The 16475-nt window shown below is 45.7% G+C and overlaps 1 protein-coding gene across 1 annotated transcript in view; it reads right to left on the bottom strand.

Annotated features, from left to right (window-relative positions):
• Positions 1-5180: 5180 nt before the first annotated feature.
• Positions 5181-16475, bottom strand: part of DNAH9 (dynein axonemal heavy chain 9) — a 170562-nt gene continuing 159267 nt past the window's right edge. The window contains exons 66-68 of the mRNA XM_044296589.1: positions 16093-16275; positions 8885-9274; positions 5181-5588 (exon numbers count right to left, since the gene is read on the bottom strand). Coding sequence (XP_044152524.1) covers positions 5361-5588; positions 8885-9274; positions 16093-16275 — 801 coding nt within the window. The 3' untranslated portion in view covers positions 5181-5360. The remainder of the gene's footprint in view (positions 5589-8884; positions 9275-16092; positions 16276-16475) is intronic.

Below are 16475 nucleotides of genomic sequence, written 5' to 3'. Positions count from 1 at the left end.
ATTCATTTTAAAGGAACACTCTTGGCAAAACAAATATAGGATGGGGGGGGGGGGGTAATTTACCATAGACCAGCGTTTTACGTGCTACAGAAAGGATGCACCTAATTTATGGGAAGGTGCAGGTCTCATCGTAAATTTGGTGCATCCTCCAGCAGTCTGTGCACCTAGACTGAGATAGCTGCTGTAGATTTCTGTCTTCTTTTATGGTATAAAACTAGCGTAAAAGAAGTTAAATGTAATGGATGGATTTTTTGGGCCCATGAGTGGTATACATGGTTTCCCACTCAAAGATTTTGGTGACCACAGACGTACTTGTTCCTGGAGTATTCCGCTGGTTGCAGTGGGGGAATATGGCTATTTGGTGCTTGACTAGGTCACGGCTTCGTGTGGACGCTTTACTCAGGGGTGAACCCTCTCCACATGGTGCACATCTAGGACTTAGGCTTGGCACAGCTCTCTGCACACACTGACAGTCTTGATCATCCCCTGTCCAATACGCTGCTCTCTACACAGGTATTTCTCTAAGTGGCCAGCCGGCTGGTATGTCCCTCCTGACCTGGCCACACACAGATCCTCTGAACACTCGTGTTTTTGTGAGGGCTATGTTTGGCTTCTCAATGCTCAGGGGTTAGTATTAGAGGTATTACAGTTATCAGTGGGGTACCACAGGGGTTAGTATTAGAGGGATCACAGTTACCAGTGGGGAACCACAGGGGTTAGTATTAGATGAATCACAGTTACCAGTGGGGTACCACAGGGGTTAGTATTAGAGGCGTCACAAGTCACCATTGGGGTACCACAGGGGTTAGTATTAGAGGGGTCACAGTTACCATTGGAGTGCCACAGGGGTCAGTATTAGAGGGGTCACAGTTACCAGTGGGGTACCACAGGGGTTAGTATTAGAGGGGTCACAGTCACCATTGGGGTACCACAGGGGTTAGTATTAGAGGGGTCACAGTTACCATTGGGGTGCCACAGGGGTCAGTATTAGAGGGGTCACACTTACCAGTGGGGTACCACAGGGGTCAGTATTAGAGGGTGTCAGAGTTACCATTGGGGTACCACAGGGGTCAGTATTAGAGGGGTCACAGTTACCATTGGGGTACCACAGGGGTCAGTATTAGAGGGGTCACAGTTACTATTGGGGTACCACAGGGGTCAGTATTAGAGGGGTAACAGTTACCAGTGGGTAATAAAATTTCTGGGGTAAGAGGAAAATGTCGAATTGGCGATTTTGATACTTTTTTCCGTTACGCTATTTGCCGTTTGGAAAAATATTTTTCTATTTTAATAGTATGGGCGTTTTCGGACACGATGATGCCCATGATGTTTATATTTTTGGAATTTATGTATTCATTTTTTGTATTCGACTGAAAGGGGGGTTAAATCTTTTTTCTATATTTTTTTTTACGTTTTTGTAGCCATTGGGGTACCACAGGAGTTAGTATTAGAGGGGTCACAGTTACCATTGGGGTGCCACAGGGGTCAGTATTAGAGGGGTCACACTTACCAGTGGGGTACCACAGGGGTTAGTATTAGAGGCGTCACAGTCACCATTGGGGTACCACAGGGGTTAATATTAGAGGGGTCACAGTTACCATTGGAGTGCCACAGGGGTCAGTATTAGAGGGGTCACAGTTACCAGTGGGGTACCACAGGGGTTAGTATTAGAGGGGTCACAGTCACCATTGGGGTACCACAGGGGTTAGTATTAGAGGGGTCACAGTTACCATTGGGGTGCCACAGGGGTCAGTATTAGAGGGGTCACACTTACCAGTGGGGTACCACAGGGGTCAGTATTAGAGGGTGTCAGAGTTACCATTGGGGTACCACAGGGGTCAGTATTAGAGGGGTCACAGTTACTATTGGGGTACCACAGGGGTCAGTATTAGAGGGGTAACAGTTACCAGTGGGTAATAAAATTTCTGGGGTAAGAGGAAAATGTCGAATTGGCGATTTTGATACTTTTTTCCGTTACGCTATTCGCCGTTTGGAATTTTTTTTTTCTATTTTAATAGTATGGGCGTTTTCGGACACGATGGAATTTGGAATTTATGTATTCATTTTTTGTATTCGACTGAAAGGGGGGTTAAATCTTTTTTCTATATTTTTTTTAAACTTTTTTTATGTTTTTGTAGCCATTGGGGTACCACAGGAGTTAGTATTAGAGGGGTCACAGTTACCATTGGGGTGCCACAGGGGTCACACTTACCAGTGGGGTACCACAGGGGTCAGTATTAGAGGGTGTCAGAGTTACCATTGGGGTACCACAGGGGTCAGTATTAAAGGGGTCAGTTACTATTGGGGTACCACAGGGGTCAGTATTAGAGGGGTAACAGTTACCAGTGGGGTAATTACATTTTTTGGGTAAGAGGAAAATGTCGAATTGGCGATTTTGATACTTTTTTCCGTTACGCTATTCGCCGTTTGGAAAAATATTTTTCTATTTTAATAGTATGGGCGTTTTCGGACACGATGATGCCCATGATGTTTATATTTTTGGAATTTATGTATTCATTTTTTGTATTCGACTGAAAGGGGGGGGTTAAATCTTTTTTCTATATTTTATTTTTTACTTTTTTTATGTTTTTGTAGCCAGTGTTTGAGGCTACAACACTCACTATTTTTTTTTCTTCACTATTACCATGTTTCATACAAAAGCATGATAATAGGTGAATTGCTCATTTCTTATGTTGGCCTGCCACCTGAAACTCAAGCACAGGGGAAGCCAGTAAGGAAAAGGAAGCGCACACTTCAATAATGCAGATCGCGGTCTTTACCCGCGGGTCTCTGCAGTTTGAAACAGCGGAGACCCGCTGGCTATGGTGTCTGCTGCACATGCCAGTGGGCGCGATGTTTACCCATCGCTCCAGTGCAGGGTTAAAGCTACACCTTCGGAGGCAATTTTTTTTAGGATTGCGGGTTACTCATTTTTGGCTAAAAATCATTTTTTCAATTGGCCTATATTAAAAATATTGAGCTGTTCTGTCACAAGGGGTTAACTGTTTTTCTAGCTGGGTAATTGATACTTTCACTTTGTGCTGGACTTGGTCATCTAATAAACCTCATCTCTAAACTACTGAGAGGTGATAAACACTTATTTAAGCCACATTCTTATCAGTAAGATAAGAACTGAGCTACAATAAGTGTTTATAAGGGCAGAGAGCAGAGATAAGGAGTCCATCAGCTCCTGGTCTGACGGAAAAGACAGAAAATCCAAAGCAGGCTACTAGAGCTTCTCTGCGCTGTACAGAAAAAATGACGCCATATTTTTAAGGCCAATTTAAAAAAAGATTTTTAGCTCATAATGAGTACAATGCAATTATTTATAAACAAAATTGCTCCCAAAGGTGTACATAACCTTTAATATATATAATAAAAGTTCAGCGTTTTTAACTTTATCACTGATGTTACTGTGTACTTTGGGAGACTGACAGACAATTCAGGAGGCAAGTGGTCTGCAAAATGTAGCTGTCCAGCTGGTGCAACACTCACAGCATCCCCAGACTTTGTGGGACACGCTAGGTATGCCGGGAGTTGTAGTTTTTCAACAGCTGCAGACTCGCATGTTGGCAGACTCTGCATTTAGAAAGACCAGCATTTACCTCTCACCTCTGTCATGTGTTTCCATGTGGCCTCCTTCATATGTGGAGCTCTGCCTGAAGAAGTCTTGTCTGCTTGCACTAACAATAGAAGGCGCACCAGACAAGACGGAAACGTGGTATAAAAGTTTCACGATGTCTTTCACCCTCTCTGTTTGTCCTTTTCTGTCTCGTTTCCTTACAGTCAGGACGGAGAGCTCTGTTGTAGAGTCGAGTGTTTGGCCATGCTTAATTAATCAACGGCAAGAACCAAATTTATCTGGATTACTCCTTACAAGACAGATTCTCCGCTGCAGCAGCTACTGGGGAAATGAGAGCGCGGAGCAATTAGAGAGGGAACCTGCAGAGAATTCCTATCCCCGATTGTGAATACACAGAACCCACACCATTAGGAGACCTGCACACGGTGCACATTTGTATGCAAAAAAAATCCTGCATGAAATCTGCACCAAAACCACACAAAAAAGGCACATAAATCCACACTATTTCGAACGGTTTTTATGCCGTTTTTGTTGTGGATTTTTGTTTTTTCTTTTTAACAAACATTATAGGGAAAACCACCCACAGAAGGTGTGGAATTGCACAAACAATTGACCTGCTGCGGATTTTAAACTCCGCACAACGGGTCAATTTCCGTACGGAAGAAAAAAGCAAAGTGTACTTGAGATTTGTTAAATCGCATTCACTTTGCTCGTACTGGATTACACTATGGTTTTTCTGCACGAAAATTCACTCGGACGTAATCCACAACGTGCAGGTGGCCTTATAAGAAGCCGGGAAGTGATGCCATGGTGGCTCCATACAGTATCCAGGCACATGGAAACTGACTGGACAGAAATGTATTGCTTGTGGCCCCATCAAAACCGATGTGACCGATCGTGACTGCAAAATTGTATGTTTTAGGAGGGGAGATTAATTCTTAGGTTCTGCCCTAACTACCATTGGTTTGGTTGAGAAGACAATTTGGGAGAACCATTGCCCCTGCTTTGTGTGGCGCATTTCGTCGCACTGTGCAACCATACAAAATGTCGCCCAGTGGCATAAATAGAAATGACTAGGCCCCACATCAAGTTTTAACCCCCTCCTGCCCTACAACCCCCACTCCTGTGGCTAGCCAATATCACGCTGTCGGATGAGGCCTGGCAGCTCCGTCCATTTCCTAGTGTCTCTGTATACAATCTCATATTATAATACTGTTGAGGAGGCCCTGTCAACAAAATCTTTGGTCCTCCTCCTGGATGGGCCCCTTCTGAGTTTGGGCCCCAAAGCAGCCAATTCCCCTATAGCTACGCCCCTGATGTCGCCATCAGATACAACTTGGCTGCATCATGTCTGAGAGCTGCCAAGTGTCGGCTCCTGTTGCTATGGTAACAGCTACATGGCTGGCGCACCACTGAGATGAAGGAGGGGCCCTGTTATAAGTGCCAAGTAGGCAGCGCTGGAATTCAAGTGGTGCCTGCTGCATGTCAGGTGCACAGCTCCCTGCTGGGGGTGAGTGTAAAAGCAGGCCCTGCTGCAGACGTCACCAGTCTCTACCTCTGCGGTGCCGGTGTGGACACATGGCACATTATGTAAGAGAAGTGAAATCTTTATTAGAACAGACTTCCACAATAACTTAGTGTGGGCATGTGCAGCGTAATACTGGGTTTTCGGAGTGTTTTTTCACAAGGTGCGGAGTCTCCTCTTAGTGCAACTGAAAGCGTAAAAGTGTCTAGAACAGCACAGTGTCCGCGCTGAACGAAGAACCAGTGCACAGTTCTAAATCTGCAACAAGAGCGCCACCCCAGCCAGGACCCATTTGGAGGGGTTCTCTTTAGTCTTAAGGTTGAATGTCCAGACATATGTTGGTCCCCTCAGCCGGGTCTTATACACAGGGCAGGCGTAGACGTTGCGAGTGTCTTGCTTATCCACAGGGATGGCCTTGATGAAGATGACCGGCATGGCTGGCGTCAAGTCCTTGAGTCGTGCGTCTGTGATGATGCTGGTCTGTAAGTGGAGATACAACACAAATGGCGTCAGGCATTTAAAGGGCCGGTGCGCTATTCTACCTTATAGATATACATGTACCGGCTGAATTAACCCTAAATTAACCCTTTCTTTGTGAGAAAGAGGGACAAAAAATTGATTTTGCTAATTTTTTTCATGTTCTGTTCTACTGCAATTTGTTCATTTTTATCCCAAAAATGAATGTCCCCATGCAGCATGATGTGCACATATTTATGTGGCCCCTGTACATGGATACGCTATTATTGTCCTGATGAAGAGGGCTGTACGTCCTCGAAACGCATTGACCATAAAATAAAAATGCATCTTTCTTTTTAATAATATTACCTGGCACGTAGTCTCCTGTTTACAGCGTCGCTACAAAAGGTTCAAAATCCCCCCTTTTTATTGCTTTACGTTTTATTTCTATTGCCACATCTGCGGCAGAGAAAAGGACCTTGGCAGCAGTACAGGATCCCGCACGCTGGACGGGCAAATACCAGGAAGGCTATCTGCAGTTGTTGTGGCTCATCACAGCAACAAATGGTAAGCGCTTCTTATATATAGTGCGATTCAACTGTTATACAGCAACACACACGAGGCGCGGCTTCCTGACTTCTATTTTCTTTTATGTACATGGATGGTACCATTCCCGTTCCAGCACTTCCTGGACTCTGTTGACAAACAGGAAATGACTGCTCAGCCAATCACTGGCCTCAGCATCAGCCGGTGATTGGCTGAGTGGTCAGGGAGCAGGAACCACGGGGCAGTGGTTCCAGTACGGGACCAGGACGCGTTGGATAGTAATGGCAATGCTTCACTTACTGTATTATTTTCTACCAGTCTGAACCAGTTTTAAAAACTTTCCGCCACACAACCCCTTTAACAACTTCTGGCCCAGCTGCATCCAGACCACAGAAGGGTAGTTCCCTGCAGGGCTAGCAGTGACCTTAGGTTAGGACCAGGAATGGACAGAACAAAACCACAGCCCATTTACAGAGACAGCACCATCCTGGCGAGTGTGGCCATGTTGGGTACTGCAGCGCATCCCCATCCAAGTGAATATTTATGGACTGAGCAATAGTGCAAGAGAAGCACTACAAATGGTGGGTGGGGGTCATGTGACCACTCTTCCCACCTCCATTGGCACCTTAGTCCGTTTATAGGACTAGTTCAGCTTTGATTAGACATTATTACTCTTAAAGGGAACTTTTCCTGGTGACGAGGCCCCTTTAAACACACTGTTGCATTAAGCAGCAAGTAAAATGTCGACTTCTGTAGAAAGATTTATAATTCACATCTGATTATCAATCACCATGGAAACAATATCTGGAGAATTCGACTTTCCATATTCAGCTCTTCCTTCCAGATAAACGATGTGATAATATTGAGATGAATGTGAGGAGACGACGATTTCTGGGTCTTCAGCACAACGGATATTTAATGATAAATAATGGCGGCGTGCGGGCGCCGGGTACCGGGCCTTTTATTAATTTGTTTACTGCCGCGCCACATTTAAGTCTTTTATTTCTTCTTCGGAAATCTGTCAGATTGTTAATACGGGTGAAGCAGCCACCATCTTCTGGGATTTACTTCAGATTACCGCTAGTCCGCAACAAGAGATTGTTGTGCGGTTTAATGTACGTGTTTTTTATGGTAGCGAGTCGTGCAGCTTTGTGAGCAGGACATTAAAGGGGTTGTCTCATCATGGACAATGGGGGTATATCGCTAGTATATGCTCCCATTGTCTTATAGGTGTAGGTCCCACCACTGGGACCCGCACCTATATCGAGAACAGAGCCTCGCTAGTGAAGGAGGGCGGACATGCGCAGCCGCCATCCATTAATTTTCTATAGGGCCGGCGAAAATAGCTCGGAGTGGGGGGCCGCGCATGCACAGTACGCTCCCATTCACGTCTATAGGGAGCCGGCTTAGTGGTGGCCGGATCGGAGTCCTCCAGCCACCACCTTGTGGGGCTCCATTCTCGATATAGGTGTGGGTTCCACCGCTGGGACCCGCACCTATCAGACAATGGGGGCATATCCTAGCGATATGCCCCCACTGTCCATGATGAGACAACCCCTTTAATGTTCCCATTCACTGACAGCAAGCACATATCCTTGTCTGTAAAACGGACAAGAATTTTTCGCGGGTGCCACAGAACAAGCATGCGGACAGCACACACTGCAGCCCCAAGGAAGTAATGAGTCCGCATCCGACCTGCAAAAATGCAGATCGGAGGCAGAAAAAAAATACGCTTATGTGCATAAGGCCTAAGTGGAAGTCTAACATAGAAGTAGATGAGGCTGACAACGCTGACTAAAAGCCTGCTTGTCCCCAGTAACCAGCCTGTCCCACAAAGGCAGCATGGCAGCCGCAGTGCCAGCCCAGTCTTCTCTACCTTACCAATCACACTTAGACGTCTTCACCTTCCCTCGATCTCTGGGCACTGATCACACGCTGATATCTTCCAGCAGATTTACATATTCCCTGGAATCCGAGCTGCTTTTTGAATTCATATAAATCAGAGCGGACTTCCGTCTGCTTGCATTTGTGCTTTATCATCTCGACGTCTGACTTTGGGGGCTCAGCCTGGTACTTAGGAGAACTTGACGCATCCATTGTCTCTGGCTTCGTCCAGTCAACCTTGAAGACTGTCCTTTGTTAATTAGCGCACAGAGCGGCTACTTGATATAAAAGGCCGATGGTGAGGAGGGGACGGCTAATCGCTCAGATAATGTGCCAGATGACCCACTTTGATCAGTCCTTTAACATTGTAATGAAGCTTCTTGAAGATCTTTGGAGTAGGGAGAAGAGAAGGCACGGCCGCATGTCTAATGCACCATCGTCTCTCGTGACGGGGGGGACGTCAGCCCCTCATGTGCCATTACCCAAAAGAGTTTTAAAGTTGTTTTAAGGTCACTGACTTTTAGACAAAACCATTCCTGAAATCACTCTTAGAGTGAAGATACCGGAGGACATAACGGGAGAACGGAGCGGCACCCAGGGATAATAGTAAGTGCAGTGAGATCCCTGGGCGCCGCTGTATATGTCAGGATACTTATTTCATAATGTTTTTCCAGGTGAAAGGTCCTCTTTAAGGCATTTTATTCATATGCCAACAGGTCAGCCAGTGTCATAGGTACAAATCTGCTGAAAGATGCCCTTTAAATTAGGAGCCACAATATTGTGAATGCAGCATTGGGTGTGACTGGAATGCATGATAAGTAAGGTAAAGCGTATATAACATACCATTTTTTGACCTGTAAAATGATCTACAAGAGCAGATGCAGCCTTACCTGTGTGTCCCAGCGAGCTCCCTCCATGAACAGCCCATGGACATAAGCCCCTTCTCGTGGTGGACTGCTAAAGTCCTCTCTGTTCTTCTTTGTCACATCACACTGCAGGGTCATCTTATCGAGCGGCCACTCGTTCTTCCTGGCCATAGACTGCATGATGGCTGTCAGGAAAGACTGGGGGTTAAAGAAACCAGCCAGCCAGACAGCCGAAGGCAACGCAAAGTCTCCCGTCCAGGTCTCTAACTCCTTGATACGGCTGAGGAGGTCGACAAACCAGCCAGCCAGGCCAGCCATGGACGGGTAGGCTCTTTTGGTCCATGAATCGGGCACCATGTCCAGGAAAATGGCGTTCTGTAGATTCTCCATGTCACTAGTCATGGTCAGTTCACCCTGATGGACAAATCAGAAACTGAGAGTTAGTATTTTCATGGATTTCAATGGATGCAGGTATGACCATGACTGGACAGGGGATGGAAGAGGCAGGAAAAGACATCTGAACTGGAATATCACACACAATACATTCATAGATGAGACATATCACAACTCTGAGGTTTCTCCTGATTGGACAGTCAAGGCTGAAACATGTTGCATCCCCTTGTACTGGGCTTGCTGTACTAAGTGGCTTCTGAATAAGTGGAGTTTAAAGAACCGGAGTTTAAGACAAGGAGCAAGAAACTAAGGTTTGCTAGATTTTCCCTTGTTTGCTTGATTCCAATTACTACTTTACTGTTCATCCCCATTTAAACGTGTGCTCCATGAACAATGCTACTAAGGGTGTGTCCTGTGCAATGTATGCGTGCCTTGAAGAGCCATTTGAGGGTGAATACATTTGCACTAGATGCAATCATGTTGCATATTTGGAAGCCCAGATCTTGGATCTAAATAAGCAGCTTGAAATACTTAGGGATATTGCAGACCTGGAGAGAGGCTTAGACCTCACTGTGCAGGCGCTGACTGGGGTCAGTGAAATGGAGGTGGGAGGAGGAGGGCAAGATCAGGACTATCAGGTCAGCAGTTAGTTTAATGTAGGAAGAAGGGGTAAAGGGAAAAGTGCCAGGGAGGCTAGTCCGGAGCTGGAATGCCCTAGTAAATATGCCTGTTTGCCTGATATTAGGGATGAAAGCACAGGGCCAGCAACACTGCAGCAGGACGTTTGTCCTAGCCACCAGGAGGATGACCGCTGCAAGAAGGATGGAAAAAGGAGTGCAACAAAGGCCAGACAGATGCTGGTGGTAGGGGACTCTATTATAAGGCGGAAAGGCAGGGTCAGAGACCATGAATGCTGAACAGTGTGTTGTCTTCCGGGTGCTCAGGTTCGTCATATTGCGGATCGGATTGACAGATTGCTGGGTGGGGCTGGGGAAGACCTGGTGGTCAGGGTACTCATTGGCACCAATGACAAAGTTAGAGGGAGATGGAAGGTCCTTAAAAATGATTTTAGGGGACTAGGAGAGAAGCTCAAGTCCAGGACCTCCAAGGTAGTGTTTTCAGAAATACTACCAGTGCCACGAGCGCCACCAGAGAGACAACGGGAGCTTAAGGAGTTAAATAAGTGGCTCAGAAGCTGGTGCAGGAAGGAAGGGTTTGGGTTCATGGAGAACTGGGACTACCTCTCTGTCGGTTACAGGATCTACAGTAGGGATATGCTGCACGTTAATGGGGAGGGTGCAACTGCCCTGGGGGAAAAATGGTTAGACGGCTGGAGAAGCTTTTAAATTAGGATCTGGGGGGAGGGTGGGATGGTCATACTAATAAGGGGGTAAATAGTGTAGATACAAAGTGGGCTATAGGAGGGGACAGTGGGGTTGGGGTTAGTGAGCAAAGTAGGGAGAAGACTGGGCAGAACTTTATACAGATGAAAAATAGAACTGCTGGTACCAAGAACCTGTTACATACAAACATCAACCAAGGTAACCAAAAAATCCAGAATACTCACTTTACAGGTAATAGTAATTTAAAATGTATTTTCACAAATGCCAGAAGTCTAGCTAGCAAAATAGAGGAGCTGGAGGCTATGGTACTAGAAGAACACATAGATATAGTTGGTATGGCTGAGACATGGTTGGGCTCTTCACATGGCTGGGCTGTAAATATTGAGGGTTTTACACTATTTAGGAAAGACCGGGTCACTAGAAAAGGAAGTGGTGCGTGCCTGTATGTGAGGAGTTATCTGAAGACAAGTGTGAAAGAGGCAATTGTGGGTCCAGATGGTGAGGATGTGGAAACCTTATGGGTGGAAGTTCAAAAGGATACAAACACTGAAAAAATAATACTTGATGTAATCTATAGACCTCCTAACATCACAGAGGAGATAGAAGCTCAACTGTATAACAAAATAGAGCAGTGGCACAGGCTGGTACAGTGGTCATAATGGGAGATTTTAACTTCCCAGACATTGACTGGGGTCATTGTTCTGCCTCAACCGCAAGGTGGAGAAGATTCCTCAACTTGCTGCAGGACCACTTTATGGGCCAGTCTGTAGAAGCCCCCACTAGGGGCGATGCTCTGTTGGATCTGGTAATTTCTAATGATGCAGAGCTTGTTGGAAATGTTACTGTTCAAGAAACACTAGGTGATAGTGACCACAATATAATTATATTCCCCCTTAACTATAAGAAGCAAACGCCATCAAGCAAAGCAAAGACACTGAATTTCAAAAAGGCTGATTTCCCTGGGTTGAGGGCATCATTTCAGGGCATAGACTGGGAGCAGCTACTGTCACATAATAATACTGAGGATATATGTGAGAGCTTTAAATTCGCATTGCGTAATTGCACTAAAAGATTAATTCCTTTAGGTAACAAGTATAAACGGCTAAAATTAAACCCCCCATGGCTTACAGCTACTATAAAAAGGGCAATAAAAGACAAAAAAAGGGCATTTAAAAAATACAAATCTGTGGGGTCAGATGTAGCCTCTGAAGTTTACAATGGGCTTAACAAAATCTGCAAAAAGGAAATAAAATTTGTGAAAATAAAAAACCAACAGCAGGTGGCAAAAGAGAGCAAAACAAATCCCCAAAAATCTTTAAATATAAAATGCTAAAAAACCAAGGTCTGAGCAGGTAGTTCCACTAAATAATGGTAAAGGGGTTTAGTCCCTTATAAGGAAAAGGCAGAGTTACTAAATGGTTTTTTTTAGCTCTGTATATACAAAAGAAGAGAAAGGAGCTGATATATGTGGTGCTGGGGCTGTTAGTACCTCCAGTAATATACTCAATTGGCTAACTGTAGATATGGTCAAGATAAGTTAAATAAGGTAAATGTGAACAAAGCTCCGGGTCCAGATGGATTACACCCAAAAATTCTTAAAGAGCTCAGATCAATCATTGCTGTGCCCCTGTTTATAATTTTTAAAGAATTCTCTAGGTACTGGTACAGTGCCAAGTGATTGGCACAAGGCAAATGTGGTGCCCATATTTAAAAAAGGATCTAGGTCCTCGACAGGTAATTATAGACCAGTTAGCTTAACTTCTGTCATGGGAAAATTTTGGAAGGACTCTTAAGGGACTATATTCAGGAGTAGGTGATTGTTAATAATATTATAAGTGATAAACAACATGGGTTTACCCAGGACAGAAGTTGTCAGACTAACCTGGTTTGTTTTTATGAGGAGGTGAGTAGAAGCCTGGACAGAGAGGCGGCTGTGGATGTAGTTAGGTAAGTCGTAGCCTGGACATAGGGGAGGCTGTGGATGTAGTGAGGTGAGTAGCAGTCTGGACAGAGGGGCGGCTGTAGATGTGGTGAGGTGAGTAGAAGCCTGGACAGAGGGGCGGCTGTGGATGTAGTGAGGTGAGTAAAGGCCTGGACAGAGGGGCGGCTGTGGATGTAGTGAGGCAAGTATAAGCCTGGACAGAGGGGCAGCTGTGGATATAGTGAGGGGAGTAGTAGGCTGGACAGAGGGAAGACTGTGGATATAGTGAGGGGAGTAGTAGGCTGGACAGAGGGAAGACTGTGGATATAGTGAGGGGAGTAGTAGGCTGGACAGAGGGAAGACTGTGGATATAGTGAGGGGAGTAGTAGGCTGGACAGAGGGAAGACTGTGGATATAGTGAGGGGAGTAGTAGGCTGGACAGAGGGGCGGCTGTGGATGTAGTGAGGTGAGTAGTAGGCTGGACAGAGGGGCGGCTGTAGATGTGGTGAGGTGAGTAGAAGCCTGGACAGAGGGGCGGCTGTGGATGTAGTGAGGTGAGTAAAGGCCTGGACAGAGGGGCGGCTGTGGATGTAGTGAGGCAAGTATAAGCCTGGACAGAGGGGCAGCTGTGGATGTAGTGAGGTGAGTAGATGCCTGGACAGAGGGGCGGCTGTGGATGTAGTGAGGCAAGTAGACGCCTGGACAGAGGGGCGGCTGTGGATATAGTGAGGTGAGTAGTAGCCTGGACAGAGGGGTGGCTGTGGATGTAGTGAGGTGAGTAGTAGCCTGGACAGACGGGCGGCTGTGGATATAGTGAGGTGAGTAGTAGCCTGGACAGAGGGGCGGCTGTGGATGTAGTGAGGTGAGTAGGAGTCTGGACAGAGGGGCGGTTGTAGATGTAGTGAGGTCAGTAGTAGCCTGGACAGAGGGGCGGCAGTGGATGTAGTGTTTCTGGATTTTGCAAAAGCTTTTGATCCTGTCCCTCATAGATGCTTAATAGGTAAAGTAAGGTCTATAGGCTTGGAAAGTATAGTTTGTAATTGGATTGAATACTGGCTGAAGGATCGTGTCCAGAGAGTTGCGGTCAATGATTCCTATTTTAAATGGTCCCGGGTTATAAGTGGTGACCCCAAGATTCAGTGCCAGGTCCTTTAATATTTAATTTATTTATTAATGATATCGAGGACGGGATTAATAGCACCATATCTATTTCTGCAGATGACACTAAGCTGTGTAGTACTATGCAGTCTATGGAAGATATCCATAAACTACAAGCTGACTGGGACACAGTGATTGGGCATCAACTTGGCAAATGAAGTACAATGTGGACAAATTTCTGTAAAAGTAAAGTTCTGCATTTTGGTAGTGATAATCTCTGTGCTTCATATGTCCTAGGGGATGTAACACTGGAAGAGTCACTTATAGAAAAGGATTTGGGTGTCCTCGTGGATGGTAGATTAAATTACAGCATACAATGTCAATCAGCTGCTTCTAAGGCCACCAGGATATTGTCATGCATTAAACGAGGCATGGACTCGCAGGGCAGGGATGTGATATTACCACTTTACAAAGCTTTGGTGCGGAGTCATCTGGAATACACAGTTCAGTTCCGGGCACCAGTCCATAGAAAGGACGCCTTGCAGCTGGAAAAGTACAAAGGAGAGCGACTAAACTGATAAGGGGCCTTAGTTATGAAGAAAGATTAAAATAATTTACTATATTTAGTCTTAAGAAGAGACGTCTAAGGGGGGGACATGATTAACCTATACAAATATAGAAATGGGCCATACAAAAAATACAGTGAAAAACTGTTCCATGTCAAATGCCCTCAAAAGACAAGGGGACACTGCCTCCGACTGGAGAAGAAAAAGTTCAGTCTCCGGAAGCGTTGAAAAAACGTCTTTACTGTAAGGCCTCTTTCAGATGGGCGTTGCGGGAAAATGTGCGGGTGTGTTGCGGGAACACGCACGATTTTTCCGCGCAAGTGCAAAACATTTTAATACGTTTTGCACTCGCGTGAGAAAAATTGCGCATGTTTGGTACCCGAACTTCTTCACAGAAGTTCGGGCTTGGGATCGGTGTTCTGTAGATTGTATTATTTTCCCTTATAACATGGTTATAAGGGAAAATAATAGCATTCTAAATACAGAATGCATAGTAAAATAGCGCTGGAGGGGTTAAAAAAAAAGAAAACATTATTTAACTCACCTTAATCCACTTGATCGCGCAGTCGGCATCTCCTTCTGTCTTCATCTTAGCTGTGTGCAGCAACAGGACCTGTGGTGATGTCACTCCGGTCATCACATGATCCATCACATGATCTGTTACCATGGTGATGGATCATGTGATGACCGGAGTGACATCACCACAGGTCCTGTTGCTGCACACAGCTAAGATGAAGACAGAAGGAGATGCCGACTGCGCGATCAAGTGGATTAAGGGGAGTTAAATTATTATTTATTTATTTTTAACCCCTCCAGCGCTATTGTACTATGCATTCTGTATTCAGAATGCTATTATTTTCCCTTATAACCATGTTATAAGGGAAAATAATAATGATCGGGTCTCCATCCTGATCGTCTCCTAGCAACCGTGCGTGAAAATCGCACCGCATCCGCACTTGCTTGCGGATGCTTGCGATTTTCACGCAACCCCATTCATTTCTATGGGGCCTGCGTTACGTGAAAAACACACAAAGAGGAGCATGCTGTGATTTTCACGCAATGCACAAGTGATGCGTGAAAATCACTGGTCGTGTGCACAGCCCCAAAGAAATGAATGGGTCAGGATTCAGTGCGGGTGCAATGCGTTCAACTCGCGCATCGCATCCGCGCAGAATACTCGCCTGTGTGAAAGGGGCCTAAGAACTGTGAAGCTGTGGAATAGACTTCCTCAGGGCGTGGTCACAGCAGGAACAGGGGACAGTTTTAAAAAGGGTTTAGACAAAGTTTTTTAAGTAAATGACATTAATGCTTATGAAAACGTGTAGAAATCTGAGTCTCACTTCCTTCTGGAATTCGGTGCCCCAACCAATCCCTCGATGGAACTTGATGGACTTATGTCTTTTTTCAACCGTATTAACTATGTTTTTATTGCATTTTATAAGAAATTATTTGGCCATTTTCGTTCATATATTTTGTCCGATATAAAAGTGACAATTGGCAGCGTATGAAGAAAGGAGTTCCCCGTGATCTACTATGGCAGGCATGGCTAACCTGTGGCTCTCTAGCTGTTGTAAAACTACAACTCCCACCATGCTCTGCTGTAGGCTGATAGCTGTAGGTACTCTGGGCATGCTGGGAGTTGTAGTTTTGCAACAGCTGGAGAGCCTCAAGTTTGCCATCCCTGTACTATGGTATTCTGTTTGTTGGGAGACTGTCCTCTGTAAGGAGGATGTTGTATACCTCTGGAGCATATAGCGAATGCAGTTCTAGGATCTATCAGACTCAGTAGTCACATATCATAGCACGACTGATGGTCTTTGCGATACAGCGTCCCACTGGTGTCATCTGATTTACCACCTTAGGTGTGCGCTTCTTGTATGTGGACTCCAGCACAACGCTCTGACGTTTTACCTTCAGTCCTAAGTCGAGCTCCTTCAGGGAGCGTTTGATCTCACTGGTGAGCATGTTCATCCGTTCGCATTCCTGGAAGGCGACCACAATGTACGGCGTCCTCTCCTCCGCCTTTGCCATCAGCTCTGCAATGTTGAACTCCTCCGGGAGTTTCTCGAGGATCTCGTCCAGAGTGGCTTTGACCTGTAGAAGAAGCACAACAGGTTCTCACCTTACTGTTACAGCTAGTCTCAGGAGGAGCGGACAATGGACTGGTTTTACACAACACAATCCACGCTCGACCTCCATGTAACAGGCCGATATACTCAGGGGCTCCAGCTGCACGGCTCTATCCCTGCACACAATAGGATCCATTAGCCATAAACTGAGATTCATTATCCCGG

This window comes from Bufo gargarizans, chromosome 6 (assembly GCF_014858855.1).
Source record: "Bufo gargarizans isolate SCDJY-AF-19 chromosome 6, ASM1485885v1, whole genome shotgun sequence".
NCBI lineage: Eukaryota > Metazoa > Chordata > Amphibia > Anura > Bufonidae > Bufo > Bufo gargarizans.
The sequence above is the reverse complement of the archived record's forward strand: the minus strand, read 5'-3'. Positions and strand labels throughout refer to the sequence as shown.